The sequence below is a fragment of the Besnoitia besnoiti genome (assembly GCF_002563875.1).
Source record: "Besnoitia besnoiti strain Bb-Ger1 chromosome Unknown contig00014, whole genome shotgun sequence".
NCBI classification, from domain to species: Eukaryota; Apicomplexa; class Conoidasida; order Eucoccidiorida; family Sarcocystidae; genus Besnoitia; species Besnoitia besnoiti.
Genome location: NW_021703916.1, coordinates 417501 through 438889, shown reverse-complemented (window position 1 = coordinate 438889; position 21389 = coordinate 417501). Strand labels below are relative to the sequence as shown.

Genomic DNA, 21389 nt, shown 5'->3' with positions numbered 1-21389 from the left:
GGTTCGGAGAAAACTCCCTGGTCACTGGAAAGCGCTGGGAGCGACGCACACACTCCGCCTACCAGGGGAACGGCAGACGCATGAAGCACACGGCAGAACGCACGGCGACTTCTCATTCCTGCCCCCGAAGTTAGGTGTTTGCTACGTGACAGCTGAGGGAACAGAGCGAGGAATTCTCGAATTCAGAGGACTCGTCAGCGCAGTCGACACGCGCTGTGAGACTCTAGATTCAGCAACACAGGCAGAAGAACTGCAGCGCGCTAGCAGTGCTTTTCGAGCAATCAGAAGGTGGGAACCACACGCTGACGAGAATGAAAGTGCGGACGTCCTTCACCGTAAGCGACGTTTGAGGGCCCTTACCAACAGCCAAGAGGAGCTGACGTACCGGATCGACCAACAGTACCAGAAGGACGGGTTTCGTCTCTCTGAAGGACGGCAACAGGTTGAGGCGCTAAGCCAGCCTGCCGCTGTTCCAGCTGCCGGTGGGTGCCCGCCAGCGAAGTAAACGTTAGCTCTGGATTAGAGGACTTCGTAGAGAGAGGCGCCACCTGTTGGAGATTAACGACAGGAGACATTCAGAGGCAAACACCGGAGTGACCGCAGAATGCGAGTGCTATTCGCGGGGTGCCAGCACACCGCAATGCCGGTCGTCTGCCCCGCAGAGTTCGGACGGTCAAACGGCCGATGATACCTTGAGGTTTTCCCTATGCTCTAGGGATATTACGGCGTCCCTGTGTTTTTGGACTGGGCTTGCGTAGTTCGCTCATTCAGGTGACAACCAGTTAAGAGTAGAGTTTCCAGATGTTCAAAGCGGCGACCACTGTCGCTATTGGCCCAATATGAAGGGTGACGGGTGTGGAGGCACTTTCGTGATTGAGCACGTTACCGTGTTGAAGAAGACCTGGACCGCCGATCAGGAGAGCGTTACGCTCAGACTTACATCTTCATCTCCAGCTTCTCCGTGCCGTTTCGGGATAGAGACGTTCCGGCTGTACTTCGGTCCCTTTCCACGTGATGCGAGTCTTTCACAACTAGAGTCTACGCCAGGACAAACAGATTCCCTGCTTCGAGTGCCAAACCGAGATGGTTGCGTGGCAGCAACGCCACCAAGCCTAAATTCTATCTGCTGGAGGGAGTTGCATCTTTCGTCGTTCTCCGTCGTGCCAACACGTGATGCACCCGGGGACTCCCTCGCTAGATTTGCCGTATCTGTGTGGAAGCGTTCACAGCTTTTGCTATTGGCTCTTCTGTACCCTGCACTCGAGACGTGTTCTCCACCGCTTTACCTTGTGCCTTCGTTCCTCGCTTCTGCCCCTTGCGATCCGCGATGCGCCTCGTAGCCTCGCGGGCGTTTTCGAATCCTTCGGAGCCACTGTCTGGGCGCTTTTTGCCAGCAAAGCTGGTTTCAGTCAGACGGTGAGAGCTCTGAGAGTGGGAGAACGGTGGCGTCGCAGGGACGCAAGAAGGTTGACGCAGCTGTGGCAGCCAGGGCACCTTGTTACAGGAGCTCCTCATGTCTGTGAAAGTGCGATCCCGCTGCACTTGCTGGTGATCATTCTCATGAGACAGTCGCGCCAACGAACTCCCGAACGCCTCTGTCCGTTCCTCAGAAAATTCTGTTGTAAGCGCCCCTTCCTCGTTGAGCGCCGTGCCTTTTCGCCCCACGGCTGCTGTCTGCTTAGTTTCGTTCGCGTTCTGGTGAATGGTTGCTGGGTTGTGGAACCGGTATTTGCCGTCAATATGGTACAGCAGCGACCTTGTGGAAGCGGCTTGTGCATCTTCGCTGCCCAAGACGCCAAAGCGAAGAAGCGCACTTGTCCTAGAAAAATGCAAAACAGAGTGCCAGCACAGGTCGCCTCCGGATGCTTGCCACGTATCCAATGGATTCTTAACGAAAGTCGACGATCGGTGGGAGACAACATTTGAGCGCGCTTCGGTCCTACCGTACGGCTTGGTGTAAGCTACTTCACTTGTTACCCGAAAAGCTTTTTATGCAGGAGAGGCTCAGGGCCTGTCGCAGATTTCGGTAATGAGGGAGACGCCACCGGAACGCCTGAGCACATCGGTCAAGAGAGCCACAGCAGACAGGCGGACGATGAGGCAGCGCCCCTTTGCGCCCGCCAGTCACAGACGGCGTCACCATTCAGCGGTAGTTCTTACGAGCGAACATGCGCTCATGTTTTTTTACGCAAGTTTTGATGTGTTCTCGGAGTGGTGCATTTGCGGTGCAGGGCCATAGCGAGCAAACGGTCTGCTTTCCGTCGCCCTCTTTCTGGAGCAGTGCCGGTGCTCTTCCCCCCACCCGTCGGCACGTTTTTCAGGGACATCCTCCGCCTACCTGGGATGTTCCATTTTATCTCGTGCTCAGAACTGCTGCAAGCTGAGAGGTCTCTTGTGCGGCCTGTGTGGACCGCATGGCTCGCTGTCTTATCGGGCCCCAACGTATTTTTAGTCGGAGAGTGGTTTGCTGAGCTAGCCAGCTTCAGTGCGGGCGTTGGCTTTGGGGCATTCATTAGGTAGCGCTCAAGCTGAGGGATATAGCCGCGCAAATACAGAGGGAAAACGGGGGGGGGGGGGTGAATGCTTGACTTGATAATAGCTTTCCAGGGCACCAAGCACGATTTCATGCAGATCCACACTTCGGCCAACTGTCCTTGCAGTTGCATTCGTGGGCGTACACACGTGAATACTTCTCATTTTCTGCGGTTCCCCAGCAAAGAAGGGGCACCGCGAGTAGACGCGTGCGCGAATGTATATGCGGAAATAGAAGTATCGACGTTGCCATTCGGTCCACATGATGCCTCAAACGACCGACTTACTAGCGTGGTCAAGTGGTACCCGCGAAGTGAGATGTCCGAGACAAGCGTTTCGCCGTAAATATCATAATAGGCCCTATGCCCGAATAAACTGAAATAGCCGTGTTGAGGGTGAACCCTAACTACGATATCCCAACTACTGTCATTCAATGCGAAGGGTTCCGCTCGTGTGCCGGCACGGAGAGATTCCTGCGACTTGGTGCACCTTCTTGGTCAGCCGTTGAGTCTTGGGGATGCAGTCGAGTGAAGAAAACCTGAGCCAGAATTACCGACACTGGAACCAGCCTGTCATTGCACATGAGGATGGCGCCACGAGACGGATTTAGGGTGGGTGAGAGCTCTCCTCCGTGTCATCGGACTGAAAGTCTCTTTCATGAGAATGATCAGTGTAGGTCGGTAAATGCGGTGATGTGAGCACAGCGCTCACTGCGAAGCCTGTTTATAATCATGTAGGCAGCAATCAAATGTGTTCCCTACCTGGCCAGATAGCAGTTGCTATCGAATAGCTGCGTGATGAGTGCATTGATGCGGTCAGTTAGCATCCAGAGCTGCCACCGGTTTCGGAAGATCCTAGGATAATGCCCGCGTAAACAGAATTCGACGCCGTCCTTGCAGGCGAGGATCGCGAGAGGTACGACCACAGAGATAGCGAAGGCACCGTCAAAGCATTTCTGTATCAGGCAGTGAGACAGCGACGCATGAGAGCACGCACAGCGTTGCTTAATGAAGCATCGAATCACTGTTGCAATATTGCTTGTCTTACTCGTTTTCATAAAGACAGATCTATAAATTGACTCTCAAATATGCACACGAATACCGTTCGAACGGAGTTTTTTGGTCCCCCTTTAACGTGCTCTTGACACCCCTTTCCCCAGAGGCACGTGATGACCCTATAAATGGTTTGAGACACACTGTCTGCGGAACGAGGACGGGACCGGGAGGGGGTGCGTGTGCAGAAAGTTGGCATCACTCCATTTCATGAATGCGTTTCTCTCCCAGAGGCGTACGGCTGCATCGGATAATAACTCTGCGAAGAGCTGTTGAAGGACCACCACGCATGCAACTCGGTGAGTGTCCGAGTCCAAAAGCATGGCGGAAAATGCCCCTATGTCTGCACCGGCTTGTGGAACCTCGTGCGCTACTCCGTTCACGACGTCGAGACTGCTGATCCAGCCGCCTCCTTGATATGCTGGTGTTAAAGACGGAGAGACCCCGCATGATCTCCTTCCCACTGCAGAGGCGTTCGCAGGTGGACCAGTCCGCAGAGGGCCGCCGACGCGCATGGCTTCAGCGATTGCGCGCTCTTTGGAGCGACAGGAAGGCCTCTCGGATTCCGTAGTCGGCAGGTCGGGTCGACTCGCACGTGCTCCATCAATGATTTCGTGGTTCCCATGTTCCACCACCCTTTGGTGGAAAAGACCCACAGTGTCGAGGGCGACGCTGCGCGCCGATGAGTTAGACCGTTGCTCCTGCCGGCCGGAGTACTGGGCAGGGAGCTGCCGGAACAGGAGGTATGAAAGCAGATGAGCCAGCGCGCAGGTGAACTTCGTGACCGTGGGAGAACACGTGACATTCTGCAGCTCCGTATTCAGAACTGGCGTTAGCTCATTTGTAATCAAGCGCTGTAGAGGAAGCTCTTCAGCGATCAGGTTGGTTATGCGTAGCTTCACGCGGTCCGGATCTACCTGACAATCACACGAGACATGGGCGAATCAGTACAAAGTAAAAATGCGAGGATCTCACTCCACATACGTGTACATGCATGCGAGAGTGTGCTATATGACTTGTTTTCCCGCGAGATCATGCCGAGTTCAGGATGTGTCACTGGAAGGTGACAGGAGCATGTGTTTCGAGCGTTGTAGTGTGTGGCCCAAAACTCAGCTTCTCCGATCCTGGCTCCGCTCTTCACAATCGAGATCTAACTCGGGACCACTACATCAGTGCATGCGCACGTTGTGCCCGACAACTAAGCCTTTGGATGCCTCTTGCAGATGCTCCTGGTTGACAACTAGGGCGAACTCCTCTTTCGTCATGACCAACCAGTGCGACACTCTCCAGCCACCCTACAAAAGGAACAGGCAGGTACCACACGCGCACCCCACCCTAAACTGTTGAGGACGGACAGGACCGCCCTAGAGATTGTCACTTCATCTATGCAGATGCGTAGGCTGTCTCAAGGGAGGTGTCGAGCTGCCTCAATTTGACACTAGGTACACGGCTCCCAGATTGATACGCGCAACTGCGGTGCCACACGCATGTGGAGCGGTGGCAGTATGATACATGGGACATGGTGCAGCGCGGCGGTGCCGTCCACTTTTTCTTCTCGCTGGTAACCCCCAAGAGCCTCCCTTATGCCCCAAAAGAAAGAGGTGCAAGGCAACTGCATGTCACTGCTGGTGGGTAGCTGCTGCGGGTGGTCCAGGGCACCCGAAAATCGACATGCGAGCGAGGATTTGCAAGTGTCAGCCTTCGCCACGACGCTGACCACCAAGCTGTCTGTCACAAATAACTGCTGCTAGCACTGATGCCACAGTGAGATCTCTTCCGTCTACTCGATAGAAAGCCATATATGATGCATGAGTGCGTTCGCGTGAAAAAGCCATTGGAGCTTACCAGGGGGCATCTCCGAAAAGCCGCATACGGCAGAATATACTTCTGTTGTAGGGCTTTAAAGAGACGATCGTGCTCCACGCTGGTCATGGAGGAGAGTGCTGAACCAGCGCGCAAACATGGCAGTTGCGGTTTGACTGCGTTTGTATGATTGCGCCAGCATCCCTAACGACCTGGCTACAACTTAGCAATCTAAAAATAAGCACTCCCCTACGTGAAGCACCGGTACACAACTGCAGCGAACTGCATTCCTATGTTTTCAGCGCGTAGTAAGCGTGGCAACTGTTGGGTCGGGGCAAGAACAAGCGGCCTGTTACACGCACGGTACTGAAGCCAAGCTAAGTTACACACACTTAACTAGGGAGATGTTCAAAGCGACGCACCTCACGTGCTTAGTCTGTGAACGTCGTCCGAAAGACTCAGAATCCCCACGCACCCGAAGTTCCTTTCACGCACACCGTGTTGCCGTGTTGTGCTATGTATTCGGTAAGCGCCTATGCTTTATCATTGTTATCGATTCCACCGTATCCGCATGCATGGAGCGTACTACAACCAGGAGCACGTTGGTCGTTCTTGGGCTCCTACAGTTTCTGGTGTGGTCTGCTATAGATCGCGGGGGCGCCATTCGAAGCAACAGTGCACTCATTGCCGCAGGGTCGACAATCGCGCTGTGACCTTGGCTTTTTCCGTCTGTGTTGGAGGTCGTGTCCCTTCGCACCCGGCGCAAGCTAAAAGACCGTCCTGTCTGAGAGCCTCTGACGGTCGCCGACCACCGAAGGCAAACACCTGCAGGGGGGTTCGCATGTCCATTGCCTGAGGAAAGTTGCCGAAGACGCTGCAGAGCATGAACTATCTAAGGCGTTATGCGAGAAGGTGCTAGCTCTGCAGACAGGGGTTACGAAAGCCTGGAGCTGTAGAATACCGACACACAAAGATGGTACCCTTTTCACGTCGAGGCGCCTTTTGTCGTCAGTTGTGTGGAAGCGAGCCATCTCTGTCCCTTCATTTTTTCGCATGTTCTATCTGGGGGGATGGCTGTGTCGGCCCTTGCGATTCTGATATTAGCTGTTGAAGACAGTCTTTACCTTGCCGCTCTGGAGTAGTTAACTGATTTGTTGAGTTTCGTGCCACTGCTTTATTCAGGGACCATGTTGTCGCCTGTCCCCCACCTGTCCCCACCACAGTGAGCGTCTGTGCGCGCTCGCCCCCGCGTACAGGTTCGAGTTGGTTAGACCATGCCCCTGGCGCCCTCCCCCGGGCCAGGATAGCAATACACAGCTCCAATGTAACTTCAGGGCATTGCTCGCCAATTTCGAGCTTCCTGGTGTGTGGGGGGGGGAGGAACGCTGTTCAGAGAAAGCTACCCGCACTTCTCTCGTACGCGGTTTCGTACCCTGCTAACTGGTACCACCACGCCGTATGGCACGATCCCGCGCTACGGCAAGAATCAGATTCACCTACTGAACACTTGTGTCAGCACGTGGCACACGCAGCGCAGGATCCATACGCGCGCTTTGAGTTTGCTTGTCGCTCATTCAGTTTGTCGTGGTGTGGAGCGTAACTCACCATCCTTGTGTATGTCGTCAAAATGCACCTGGCTTGACGCCCCTACAATTGTTTGTCGCCTAGTACCATCGCTCGAGTTTCGTATTGGAGCCGCCTTGTCCGCATTGCCGTTTCGAAGCGTGGCAGAAACGGCAGACTGGAAGTGAGTAAAATTCTGCGTCCCATAGCCGTCTGCGACAGGGCTACCCATGGCGTCACCATCATCGTCCCTCAAGAAGTCGGTTGCGCCGGAGCGCTGAAGAAGGCGATAAAGCTTTGTTGACTGACTGGGCAAACTCAGAAGCAAAAGAACAACTGCAGCCTCCCTTCCACATACCGCCTCTAAGTGCTCCGCGTTTTCGGCACATGAGCATTAATGTCTCTGGTCTGCAAGGAACGTATACAGTATGATTCGGTAAATACTTTCGAGCTAGACATTACCATTTTGGCAAAGAGACGTGGACAGTATCATTAACAAACCAGCCGCGAGAGTTCACCTCATGGTGGTGCTCCGCCACAACGAACTTCAGACATCCCGCTGCCCTCGCACGCTCTACAGAAGAGACATACGGGCAACCATACGGGCTCAGACGCTTTCTCGTCCACCAATCCTTAGAACTGTCCCTAAACCTGTACCGGCCGGCACAGCGACGGCCGGTGTTTCTGGCCAGGTGTCGACCGCGGACTATTCAGATTTATGTGCAGTTAGCCGTGGAGCTGTCAGCGGTCTTGCCGAGCCATACGAAAGTAGGCGTGGCCGTCGTGGAGCCAGCTACGTTCGTGCAACCTCGCTCAGAGGAAAGAAAACAAGAGGCTTTGCATCTAAAAGTATGACATGCTTCTTGGGTATTACAACAACGCAGGCCATGACACACGTCGGCCTACAGAAATTCTCTTTTCTTTTGCCTTCGTCGCCTGTTTGCCATTTCATGCTCGTTGTCTGCATCTTCCGAGGACTGACCAGAGGGTGCCGGCACAGCTGTATCCTGGCACAAACGTACATCAATTCCGGCTTTGCCTGTGGTAGTCCCCAGGGAACGCGAACCAGGAAATTGGGGGGAGAGCTGTCTACGCTGTGCGAAGACCACGCGAGGAGGTAGGATACCTAAACCCTAAACCCTTACTATTGTCTCGTCGTGAGACTCTGGTTCCGCATGGACGATTTTGTGGGATTCTGGTCCATGTCGAACCGTCGGAGGGAAGATGCAAAGCGATTCAGCCGCCGAATGCTTGCTGCAGACGTGAAAGAGAGACCCAGCTGACAATCTTTCGATGACCGCGGCTGAAAGGAGAGGCCGCCGATTAGTCTCCTGCCCATTCTGCCGGTTATTGCCGACGCGTGCGACGACCGGAGCGGCTGCGGTTCCGTTTGGGGTATGAGGCACGTGCTAGCCCTTCAGAGGCCAACTAGTTGCGAGTCTAACCTCCAGGGAAGAACGGCAGAAAACCGCACAGCGCTTTTCAGACTGATGCAAATCTACGTAGTAAACAACAGGAATCATATATAATCGTGCTATTTGTGTGTGCCTTACCTCGTTGCGTTCCACCTTGACGTCATATCACATTGCCACAGCTGCACATGTTTTTGCAACAGTGCCCTGTTCTGTCTGAAGGTAAATATTGCAGAGCTACGGCAGGGCAGGATGAATCCAGCCCCTACGAGTCAATACGAGAACTACTCTTCCTTTGTATTCTGTGGAGGAACTCGAGGCCTGGATTGTAAACCCTAAACCCAGCAGCCACGCGCGAGCGTCTCCCGGCTACGCACCTTGTTGGTGCGGCGCTTATCTGTAGTAAGTACTGTTCGGAGAAATCTTCTGTGATGGCGGACAGCAGCCTCTCCTTCGAAATAGCCTCGGGGTTGAGCTAACGAAAAGGCGTAACCCAGCGTGCAGGAGGTATTTGCAGTGTAACATCACAATTGAGAAGCCCGAAACTCAGATTGGCACTAAACATGTGGGAGCCGCAAGACAGGGTAACATGGACAACTGGTGTCGTCAAGAACTAGCTGAGATTGAGGAATGAGCGCTCGCACATATCGGAAAACAGCACGCTGAAAACTTCATCGATCTGTCGAATGCCTCCTTCTGCCGGGGTCCGATGCCACAAGGACCTGCCCTTCCAGCTTCACGTGACGGTATGCCGTGTACTCTCCCATAGCCGCCAACACCACCCATCTATGTTAAACCCAATTCGCAACGACTACCTTGGATGCTGCTTCATTCCCATTCCACTCTGTGACTCAGTGGAGTAGCAAATGCATCAGCTGGGGAGACAGGGATCTGCAGAAACAGCTGCTCTGCCCAACCTACTCTCCCGACAATGGGTGGGAGGCTGACGGGACGATTCCCTTTCGTACGTCTTGCGGCAGCACGTAACACGACTCTGGCTATACCATGAGACAACTCCACGCCTATGCCGGCCTGACATAACCCATTTCATGATTCTTATTCTGTTTATAAGTCGAGCCATCTGTCCCTATCTCCCTTTTATCCTGTGAGTCTGTACTGCAAACATCTAACATCCACGATGTATAGGCACTACGTTTTGGCACCGCATGCCCCGTCGAGAATATTTAGCCATCGCTTCGACCGACAAGTGAAATTGCCATTCTGAGAAACAACTGGACGAGTGAATGCATGAACATGGAACAGCGCATCCAGGCAGCGCCATACGGCGCACGCGGAACACCTGCAGGGTTCACAACGGAGGGGACTCACGCAGTGGTCAACCAGGGTGACCATCATTTTAGACGCAGGTGCTTAGGAACACAGTTTGCCGATGCAGAATGCTGAAAACGAAGCAGGTTTGGTTCGGGTGATATGGTGCTAACTAGGATTGACGAGTTTCTAAAGTGAACAGCTCATAACTTACGTCTCCGCTGCATTGTAGGCGGATGAGTATGGGCTCCATCTTGTCTCGTGCCTGCCCCACAGCTTGTAGGTCCATTCCAGCTGGCGCCTCCATGATGCCTCCTCGGCGTCAAACAGACTCGAAGAGACAGCCAGGATAAAGAACGTTACGAGGTGGGCGTGCACGATGTGGCTGCAGTATAAGGGATTGTGCTCGGTCCGCTTGTCGGCTGCCAGACCCATTTAGCGCGCCCCGTAGACCTTTTTCTTGAATTACAAAGTCGTACAGAGATAGTACTTCTTTGTATACCTAAAGGACAAGCGGGATTCCAAAGAGTGGATGAATCAAGCGAGCGAGATTTTAGCTCTTGCAACTCGGTATACGGGTTGCCTTCCGGGCTGCATGCACGGCGGCTCCTCCCATGGACCAGCTTCGCTCGGACTGCATGTGCGCCTTCGCAACCGCAACACCCCTGGATTCGACAAGGAAGTTCCTGAAACACCGACTCCGCGCGCAGAGGGAGACCATCACATGCGCGAAGCACGCAAATCCTGGACGTGAGATTTCCGTTTTCGAAAAAAGCTGAGGCAGTCCCCAACTTGGATAGTTGTACACAGGAGGGGCACTGCTTGAAGCGATAGCGGTCGATGCTGGCGCAGGGGCGGCCCCAATGGCGGTCCGCAGTTTGAGCGACGAAACAACTGCAAGGCGGCCCGGCTGGCCTGCTGCGCTGAGGAGATGACAGTACACCTCCCTTTGCCAAGGCGCAAGACGAAGTCTCACGCGTCTCATCCCTCGCCGTCAGTCTACCAGCGGATGGAGTGAGCACGTTGCACCCTTCGTGGGCGCTGCTCGGTTGTACGCAGCAGCTGACTGAAGACAGTTGCCAGGACGGACAGCAAAGCGCTCTCATCAAATAGATTAAACTGAGGTCCAGGGAAGGTTACTGAGCGTCAAAGGAGATGATACCGCTTATGCCGACCTTGCACTACTATTACCTTACACGAGGTTTGCGTTCGCGGTAGCAGGACCCTCGAGCCCCTCACCGGTAGTTCGTGCCTGCCAAGCGCCGTCAGTTACGTGTCTCTCCAAATAGATGCCGATCAAACATCTCGGCGCATGGCTAGAATTGACAACACTCTATGTATGCTTGTGTCAATCTCGTGCGTGGGCTAGACTCAATGAACACATTGCGTGGCTGAGAAAAGCCAATCCACATAAGGAAGTCCGCAGGCGGTTCTGTAAGATGCAGTACGAGCACTCGAAGGACCACCCGCTTGTGGAACGCCTCGATAACAAGAGGCGCTTCGAAAAGACGGATGACCGGCGGATACCAGTGAGAAGGAGAATGGCTTACGTCTGAGTATTTCTCCATTCAGGTCACTAAGACGCGAAAACGAGGTACAACTGGATACAGAGCTATGTGTTGTGCAAACCAGCATCACTATTGTCACACTGGACACATGCCAATAAAAGCGCCCATGAGGGAAGGAAGACCTGTTCGGGATTCAGAAACCAACTACTGAAGTAGAAGCCTCAGCCCGAAGACTGACTCCTCCCCGAGAAATTAGGCTGGGTTTAGTAACAGGCGCACATATCCGCAACAGTGGCTAACAGCCACCAAATAGACCTGCAAGACGTTTGTTTTGCATCACAACCATCGCCGGGTGATGGCCTGGTTGCGTTGTTGCTGCTCGACATAAGACTGCCCGGCTAAACAGCAGCTTGTCACGCGTGAACATGCTTCGCCTTGTATGCGTGATACTCGGCCTACACAAAAGAGACAACACAGCCATGAGCTCTCACAAAGCGGCAAGCATGAGCAGACAACTGCACACACGCGCAATATAGCAGCTCGATGAAGCTCATCCCAAAATGGAAGAGTAGAATGGGGGCGCCGATACGCCTTAATGCTTGGTGCGGAAATTCGCCCCCCCAGCTAGGCCTGTTACGTTATTGACAGAACGCACGTCTGCAGATCTTTGCAGGGCTATGTGAAGAACTTTCGTGCTAAACCTTAGGCCCCTTATAAGATCAGCCTGCGTTTGGGGACCGGCACACGCATGCGCAACAATAGCTACCAACAGCCAGACGCAGCATCGAACGTTCGCTCGTTTACCCTTATTGCTGGCGAGCTCAGGATATCCTCCGTTGTTGGCCTTTTCTTCGGGTCCTTGTTCAACATAGACTCGCAGATGGTTCGCAGATCAAGAGAGTATCGCGCAGGAAGTTTTGGTGCCTACGTATGACAAGCATCGAGCAAGATAGATAGTTGCATGCTAGCACGTATCCTATGAGAGAGCTGACAAGAAAATATCTACTCGCACAGTTTTCGCCTACACCACTTGACAGCAGAAGACAAGAATACCGCCCGACAATCTGCGGAGACAATCTTACATTCCTGGAGATGATGTAAACCACGTCACCCATAGCCATCGGTAGGTAGCGGTCATATCAGGATTCCGACCACACGGCTCAGCGCGACGGGAGCTTGTTCCACGATGCAACGTGAAGCTGCTGCTGTATAGCAGCGGACTCTACCTCTTCTCACTGCAATAGCGACAAGGGTCCCCTGCAGAGAAGCTCTTTTAGGGCCTGCGCTATCATACGACAGCTCCGACAGTCATCACGTCTTGGATATTATGATCTAAGCGTTTACCTTGCGGTGTGTCAGTTGACATCTGGATACGCCTTCCACCCGCCGAGCAGATAGGCACTTGAGCCACCTGATTCTGTTTAATATTCACCTTGTTTTTGCTTAGTTCCTGCTGCCCTCTGGTCGATTATGCTTCAACAAAAGGGAAACTCACTGGCGCGTGGCAGATGTTCCTATTGAGTTCAGGAAACGTCATGCCTCGGAACGGTAGTTCAAACGTAGCAGCTTCCACCATTATGCAACCCAGAGCCCAAATATCGGCTGGGGTCTGGTACGGCTTGCCCTGAGCAAGGCAACGCATTCAGTACCCGTCTCCACTGCTTTGGTGTATGGGAGGCCCCAGAACCATCGAGCTGATGAAGTTCATTCCCACAAGAAACCCATCGGCTTCCATAGGGCAGAAGAGCGTGCTAGCGAGCAACCACGGGCCTCTTGGGTGGAAGCGCAGATAATCTGCATCACCGAAACTGCATACCATAAACAGGTGTGCAAGTAGTCATACCTGACAGAGTTCTGGGGCCATGAACGCCGGAGTCCCACACTGCGTCCGGACTTGCTGGAGCGTGAACTCAAGAATTTTTGACAGTCCCAGATCACCGACTCGAATGTAGTTGTCTCGATCGAGGAACACGTTTGCGGGTTTGAGATCTGCGAAGTAACTTTACATGCCCAACCCACGTATTAGGGTCACTATGATGTGATTGAGCAGCGTCGTTTCAATACATGAGACAAAGCAGCCAAGATCTTATTGTCGTGCAGAGCGACGACTCTACGCTTGCGATTCAATACTACAGCTCCTTTTGCAGGCTGTGCGAGAGAATAAAATATTGCCGGAAACCCAGCTGGCGCGGCTGGGGTCTGGTACTGGATTCGCCTAGCCACGCACATTATGATGGAATGCCACTACAACACCTTCCTGCCCTTGTCAATGCACGGTATGAAAAGATTGAGCGTTGGTCATTATAATTGTCAACGCCGCCTCAGCCCAGAGGAGTGGAATACTCGAGCATTACGTGGAGGCCGTCGTAACGGGAAACCCCTCCATGTTTGAGCAATTGAAACAGCGTATCATCGGAAGTGCTCCCCGACGGCGGGCTCACCGCCCATATACAGGCAGCTTACCACGATGTAGAATCTTATGCTTGTGCATGAAGTGAAGCGCGAGAGTAAGTTGTAAAAGCCACGTCCGGAGGGTTATCTCGCTGAACGGCTTGGCCTGTTTTTTCCTGTCTTTAATGAGCTTTCCGAGATCTCCCCCTGCGCGTGGAGCATAGGAAAAAGCCGAGCCCGCCTGCCACACTTGATAGAGATCCGTCCACGATCCAAGAGGACTTGATTATGACGATTTCAGATGCACGCGGCGTTAATTTTATATATTTTGCAGTTACCTTCGGCAGGCAACTCTAGGGCCAAACGGTTGCCTGACCGATTCCAGTACAACACCCCATAGAGCACATGCCGGTCAGGGCCGCTGCTCGCGAGGGTTCCTTGCGCCTGGCCCATGCCAGCGGAATCAGGGACTTGGTCTAGATGCTTGTTGGATGTGCTAATGGTGCGCGGTGCTACCTGGGTTTACCTGCACAGTATTCCATGACGATGCAAAGATGCGGAACGCGGAGGTATGTGGAAGTAAAAGCACCCTTGTAAGACACAGTGAACGGGGACTCAACGAGCTTCGTAAGAACCTGAGCAATAATAAGAAGACGCTTGGGTCATGGTGTTGGATGTAATACAGAGCCAATGATGAAAAAGAGGAAAGGTGTTCTTCGTTAGCGCCGGCTCAAGCGACTTCCTATGCCGAGCGAGGATCCTCAGAAAAGGAGATGTTGAGCGGCAGTTTCTGCTATTGTCCCGCAAGAACTTCTGGCAAGGCATGTCACCTCACTTGAACCTCATTTTTGGCTTCTTCAATTTCCTGCGGAGTCATCCGCGTTGTATTGATCAATTTCATTATCGACCTGCAATAAGAGGGAGACTCAACTCAATCAAGAAAGTACGTTTTGAAGAGCGTTGGAAAACGAGCCTCACATTATTCTGTACAGGTCTGCAGCAAAGTACAAACGTTGCGTAACGCTTCTCAGTAGGACTCTGTACGCGGGTTGTACTGAACGTACTTGTGTCCATTTTTGTCTTTCACAAGGACTGCCTTTCCAAAGGAGCCGCTGCCCACAACTCGTTCAATCTCATACTCGCCGATCTTCTGTTGAGATGCCATCGTGAGCGTTTCTCCGTGCCAGGTCGCCAACTTGAACTAACGACGAATATCCTGTTTCGACGGGGAGCCTGTATAAAAGGAATCAGACGACGCACGCGGGGAAATTGCCCAGCTCCTCCGTGTCTACAAGTGGAACACTTTCAGGATTCCGTGTGTACTGCCACAGATTAGGTACCCTTGCAACAGCCTTTCCCACACAACGTCGGCATTCCCTGGCGCTCGCGAGGTGTTTTCGAAAAGAAGCGTTTACCTATGAGCAGGCAGAACAACATCCAAACCCTTGCTCATTTCGTGACACAAATTGTGCAACAACGTAGAGACTTACGTATTTGCCTTCTTGTGATCGGAAATTCAGGAGCCCTCGTGTTTTTTTCATATCATAGAGGTACGGTTTCGACTGCGTTCAAATGCAGTACGGAGCCATGTGTTAAGCCAGAAGCGTCACATATACCGTGACCTTTTGCTAGTGAAGATGTTAGTCGGAAGACTGATGCTCAAAGCAGTCACAAAACAGAAAGATAAAGCAGCGGCACCGCTTGCTGTGACAAGACAAACAGCAGTCTCCTGTGGTATCAGTGAGACACCCACAGTTGCATATAAAGCAAGGTGAACCAGGATGGCTTGGGAAACTTTTGGCCCCGCTCCATCATGCCACGGAACCCACGCGGTTCCCTCGAACCCAGCAAATATTATATCCCTGTTTGCGTAGTTGGGGGTGTGGGGTTCGTTCCTGTACACGAACATATCACTCCTGGTGCTCCTTCCAAATCCAAACTCGTCAAACCTTCCATATCGTGTGGTTATATTGTTGCGGCTGCTCGCATCCTCGACTCGCTTGGCGTACAGCTTTACTGTCGCTGTGCTGCCACAACCGCCGACGGCGTCCACAACTTGGTAGCTTAAGAAAGGCTAGCGATGGGGAACGGAGAGCGCTCTCGAGCAGCTCCATGAGCACTGCTAACGACAACGTGCCCCAGCAGTCGTGTAATCGTGTCTGGGTGACACTTCCCGCTGTCGCTTTATTAGCAGCACAGTCCACGATTGGTCTATCATTCGCGTCACGGACACACTCGATTTCCGCGAAGTTTAGAAGCAGCACACTTGATGTGTGCGTAGATGGATGACATGAGCGCATCTTCTGAAAATTGGCGCTCATTCCAAACCGTGCACTAGCTGTGCAGCTGTGCAACACCCTCCTGAACATGTGGAATCTCCTGTCCACAGAGTCGAAGCACGTGACATCGATCCATGAGAAACTGCTCATCGGAGCACGTGCGGGGCTGCTGCAGCCTGCGATACAGCGGATTTTGGGAGGCCACTGCCGCCTGGGTTGATCCGGCTATGATTGTGTACCCACTTTCCCCGCTCCGGCTCAATGACTGAGCGGCCTCAGTGTACGCTAAAGCATACGCAGCGACCATAGAAACTTCGAAGGTCAAAAAGACAACGTGTACGCTGCTTATCTCAATTCAGTATAATTCAGAACTACCGTTTGCTTCTCACGGATCGATATACACCTACAAAATTTCTTACAGTCGGAAGCACAACCCGAACAGCACAGAGACCACATATGGCAGTGGCATAGGGCAGATCGATAGTGGGGCTGTCCACCGGAATAGAACGCGGCCACTGCCCCTAGAACCGCTATAGTTTTATAACATCCCCACCGTGTGCTGGTGTGCGTGGTAATTCAGCGTGCTTTCCCGTGCGGGAGCTCTAATCGGAATTGACCTATCGAGGATATCTCAGGAGCTGTGCATCACTCGCCACAGCACGACGTTGCCAGCTGAGGGACCACCGGGGACCGTCCACGGATACCGGACGCGTATACGCGTGCGTGTTCACGCCTGCAGTCGGCACTCTCACTGTTAGAACGACTATATCTGAGTCTAGCAGAGTTATGCAGGTCTGAAGAGGAGCCGGGCAGGAGAGCTCTGAAGGCCACGTGGGGAGGTCGCCGGCCACTGCCGTGCATAATAAAATAGAGAGCGCACACTGCGGCGCGTTAAATGTCGCACGCGCGGTCTTCTCGTTCAGCATAGACCTGGCGACGCGGCGAATCCCTCCCACCGTAGATGACGACAGCAGAAATCCGCGCAAAATCTAACCACAACGAAGCAGCGCAGTAAGCAGGCTCAGTGGTAACATGCCATTGACACAGAGATCGCCCCCTTTCTGGACCAGAAGCTGCGAGGCGGTTGTATGCGATGGAGCGCGGTTCCCATGAAACGCGTTTGGACTCCTATAACGACGCAAAAATCCCGCCGTGATTCCTTAGATATCACGAAGAAGGAGCAAAAGATATTTCTTCTTTGCCCATTCCTCTCAGTAGCTCGTTGCATTTCGAAAAATGCTGACATCCTACACAGAAAGCGTTCACAGCAAGACAGGATCTCACAGCCACCTGCAGGAACGAGAAAAATATACAACTGCTACGTAAACTGGCAGAACCGCCGTCCCTTTCAAAGAAAGCCGAGAGAATACGATGTGCTTAGGGTTTAATAGATTACGAACCTGACAACTGAAAATATGCGTAGTAAGAATAGAATCCGCTCTCCAGGCTCCCGAACGGCGGAATATAGCAGTCCACCACGCGAAGATGATGGCTGTACCGAAACCTACCCTGGAAGAATCGAACCGAAAGAGGAGATGGGTGCCCGGCTTCTAAGATTCGGTGGCGAACGCGGCTCACACCTGCAGACTTTTTCTGCGCCGGTTTGCCTGAGAAAGTGACACATACCGGTAACCTTCCCATAAAACGCCACATAATTCCCTTTTTCTGCCAGCGAGACGCGAAGTGCAGATGTGACACTGCAGACTGGATATAGGAGTTGACCGGTTACGGCTGTTAGAAGTGTAGATCACTGCGCCCGGATGAAACAGTCGTGTGAGTCAGAAGGCCACTGCGGACCGGGCCAGAGCTCGGCGCGCCTCACGTGAGATCGCGGAGCTCCTCGCCGTGCGAGCTGTCCGCCTCTCATACGATTTTTAATGGTCATCCTATACTCACCCCACAGAAGGAAGACAATCCCTTGGCGCCGCGTATTGATCACGTCAATCACCTTGGTTGTAAATCGGTCCCAGCCCTGCTGATCAGCACTAGAAAAAACAATCTACATGAAGAAGGGGAAGCGGATACCAGCTGGTCTTTCCGCTGTGCTGCGGCTGCGCTGTCCGATCGATGCCACCGGAAGTCAAACTCCACGAAGACAGTTACTGACTTTCACACGGCCAAAGGCGCGCAAGATGTGCGGATTCCCGTTCCTGCGAAGAAAGTGTACGGCAGCGTAGGGTTCTGCTCTCGTCGCATACGAGCCCTTGGTCACGCGTGCGCCCTACACAGCGGGCTACTCCCGTTTTCTACGTACTTACACATATTCTTCTGGCTGCCCAAGCCGACCTCCTTCCATGTGCCCCCCCCAAAATGCGCAAGACCTACCGCATCTCGGTGAGACATCGGGGTACTCTCTCGAACCGTAAGAAGAGAATTAAGCAGGAACACGCCCTGAGACGCCCAGACTGTCAGGTCCCCCTGAACTGCCCCTGAGATCTTATTTGTGAGGGGATCCACCACCTTGAGCTCCGGATAGTTGCGAGCTGTATGAACGTGAAGAACACGAGAACAAGCACGTAAAGAGAGCTGACGCACCATAGAACGCGACATCCGTAAGTGCCAGAAGAGTGCTTGCCTCAGGGACCCCTTCACACGAACAGCCGGCACAGACTGCAGACGATCGCAGGCGAACAGAAATGAGTGTGAACCAAACCGTAGACCGGATAACGCCGAATACACATGGTTCAGCTACTCGAGAAGGTTTGGGTGCCGTACCAATTTCCTTGAAGATATTCTTCAGACTAGGTGGCAAGGGAACGCCACGCGGCACTGAGAAGGAAAGGCCCTGGAAGACGAAAAGGCACACACCCTTGAGCGGTCACGTCCTCCCAATACAACATGTCCAGTCCTACTCCGCTTCGGCAGCAAACGGCATGAAACTAGGGAGAGACATCACGAAAAAACACGGCCACTATTTCAAAAGACGCACAGCAAGAACTAGAAAGGCACACACTAGTGAGATAGTTCCTCTAATCTTGCCCGTATAGCATCCCCCCTCCCCCTCACTACGAACATGCCCTCTACGAGTTTTCGCACCACCTCCATTCCGCTATATCAGCCCCCTCCACTTCCTCTGCTGCAGCGGCCTGAATAGCCAGCGCTAACCGAAAGCGTTGGCTTCTCTTATTTACGCTTCCCTCCTGCATCCATTCCTCTCCATACCATCGCTTGCCGCGGCTGATGATAAGGGTCTTGCCCTACGACAACAACTTTCACGGTGTCGAGCCTGACCGAGAATGACAGAAAACCACACGCCGCCACCATGGACAAACCGTTGTGAAACCACAGAGAGCACGGCAGGGTTCTCAACGCGAAGACAGACCATGCAAGCACGCCCCCTGGCTGTGCTGGCTACTTTCCCGAGTAATTCGCCAATGAAACATACATGGATGGGGGGGGCACTTGACACCACTGAGGGCGCCAAGACGCTCTTACGTCGTGTATGTACGGCACTAGTCGTCAGCGACTCTGCACGTCATTCGATCGTGTATGATAGAGTAGCTAGCATTCACGCTATTCAGGGCAAGATGCCATACGGGGTCGTTTTGAAGGCGTTGAAGACCAAGTGGTGAGGCGGATACACCCGGTACTTTTGACGCTCCCGGCGCACAAACTGCATGCAATTGCGGAAGTATGGCAACCGCAACTCGTCTTTCAGAGCCTCAAACCTGAAGAGAGCGCAGGCACACCGACACCGCTGCGTAGCGTTAAAGACTTGCGTCTAGATTGCAGCATGCTGCCCCAAGAGAGCGGCAAAATGGAGGGCTAAGACAAAGAAAAGAAGTCTCCATCGCACATATAAGACAACGGTGCCCTGTCCGACCGTGAAGACGCCCCAGCTCATCCCTGGCAGGCATGCAGAGGCCCGTTCATTCAACCGTGCGGAAAGGGCTTGGCAGTACTTCGCTAAGGTAGTGTGCGCTCACCAGGAGTCTCCAAGCGTCTGGCGCCACACCGCTTCAGCATCTGCAACAGGTCTCATTTCCCCGTCGGGATCAACAAAGAGATCACCGGGCGACGATGTGGAAAGGGCCGCAGACACATTCCCGCAGCCTTGCTGGGTCGAGGTACGGTCCTCCGGACTGTTTCCTGCAAGCGCGGTCTCAGTCTGTGAAAGACGAGTTTTACACACGGGTTCCCCTTGGCGGCTGCAGGTGGCTGGCGACAGACCAGCGCCTGGCGTCCGCTCTGTCCCAGCAACTTTCTGCCGTGGAAGGAAAAACGAAGTGAGCGTAGTCGAACGACATGTTCGCTTCTCTATTCCTGAAAACGTGTGCCCGGATCCTGGCACCGGTCGCTTGTTGTTCGCCAAGCAGAGAGACTCCCCACTCCGTTTTTTTGAAGGCAGCAGTGTCGGTCCCGGATGATCACGGCCGCTGTTCAGTTTTTTCTCCGTAGGACGTTCAGGTGCTACCTTGCCAGGGACTGGCACCCTGTCACCTGCAGTGGTGGTGACCGACTGTTCCACAGTTACCGACTGTTGTACGCTCAGAAGAGAGTCTGCCGTTCCAGAATCACAAGACGTGCCGCCTGTGCCCATAGCGTTTAGCGGGACGTTTTCCTTAAGCTGAATCCCACGCGGAGTGTCACACGCGAAAGAGGTCACGCGACCGTCCATACTGAAATGGCTGCAGGAACGCGTGCGGGCGCTTCCGCTAGTGACGTCAATAAACTGACACCTCCGTGGAAGTTCTGCGAATGACAAGAAATAACATGCTGCATGCACCGATGAGGCAAAGACGCCGAACTGAAGCGACAATGCAAGCCGCAGCAGGAGGTAGTACGCGCAGCGTCTACTCCCACAGAAGAACAGTACACGTCACCTGCAATTACGAGGGTTCTGCCACAGCTGATGTGGTCCCCAGATAGCCGATGCGTCACCTAGTTTACCTCGATCTCACAGATAAACGGATATCTAAACAAACGGATATCTACACCTGGTGATACAACTCTCCGGCGGCCCCCCGGCACACACCCACGAAGACAAACGGGTAGTTGCGGATCTATTGGACCATCTCAACTGACGCGACAGGAAGAATGGAAAAGTAGACAATAAACTAGAAAATAACATCAAGAACAGTCCTCTCTGAAATATCCCCGACAGACAGACAGAGCCGGCAAGAAAAACAGGCATAAAACCGTCTTTTAGTTGACCAGCGACGCGCATGCGCGAGACAGGACGACCCGCCCGCGTCAACGAAGCTGTAGGGAAGCTGTTACCCGAACTCTGCAGCCTTCTCATCCGGAACTAACACATCACACTACTTTTCTGAATAGGAATGAAGCAGAAAGGTAAAAAAATCTTAAAGCCTAAGGAGACGTTTGACCCAAGTATTCCGCGGAGGAGACAGCTCGGGATTGCATGCAACGCGTGCGACATCGCCCCAGAACAAGTCATTGCGGGCACGAGCCCATGTTGAAGTACCCACTTCCCGTTTTCGCCGAACGACTCTGCTAGTTTTCGTCTCCAAGACCACCCCCACCAAAGTTTAAAGGATTAGAAACGCAACAAAATAATTGTGTTGTTGCATGTGAAGAAGGCCGCCAGCCGAGCAGAGACATAGAGGGGGGCGCTAGGAG

The 21389-nt window shown here is 53.3% G+C and overlaps 3 protein-coding genes across 3 annotated transcripts; all 3 read right to left on the bottom strand.

The window, feature by feature from the left end:
• Window positions 1-782: 782 nt before the first annotated feature.
• On the bottom strand, window positions 783-6051 carry BESB_025450 (uncharacterized protein; the record flags this gene model as incomplete). Its single annotated transcript, XM_029361225.1, has 7 exons — window positions 783-901; window positions 1287-1819; window positions 3294-3487; window positions 3824-4501; window positions 4769-4879; window positions 5430-5527; window positions 6012-6051. The coding sequence occupies 7 exons, from the start codon at window positions 6049-6051 to the stop codon at window positions 783-785; spliced, it is 1773 nt and encodes a 590-aa protein (XP_029215580.1).
• Window positions 6052-11552: 5501 nt separating this feature from the next.
• Window positions 11553-14695, bottom strand: BESB_025440 (CMGC kinase, CK2 family; the record flags this gene model as incomplete). Its single annotated transcript, XM_029361224.1, has 8 exons — window positions 11553-11594; window positions 11944-12063; window positions 12635-12763; window positions 12983-13128; window positions 13603-13737; window positions 14057-14165; window positions 14366-14438; window positions 14595-14695. The coding sequence occupies 8 exons, from the start codon at window positions 14693-14695 to the stop codon at window positions 11553-11555; spliced, it is 855 nt and encodes a 284-aa protein (XP_029215579.1).
• A 2281-nt stretch (window positions 14696-16976) lies between these two features.
• Window positions 16977-20427, bottom strand: BESB_025430 (uracil-DNA glycosylase; the record flags this gene model as incomplete). Its single annotated transcript, XM_029361223.1, has 8 exons — window positions 16977-17056; window positions 17318-17416; window positions 17706-17781; window positions 18135-18292; window positions 18525-18594; window positions 18972-19035; window positions 19346-19477; window positions 19736-20427. The coding sequence occupies 8 exons, from the start codon at window positions 20425-20427 to the stop codon at window positions 16977-16979; spliced, it is 1371 nt and encodes a 456-aa protein (XP_029215578.1).
• Between the last annotated feature and the right edge of the window lie 962 nt (window positions 20428-21389).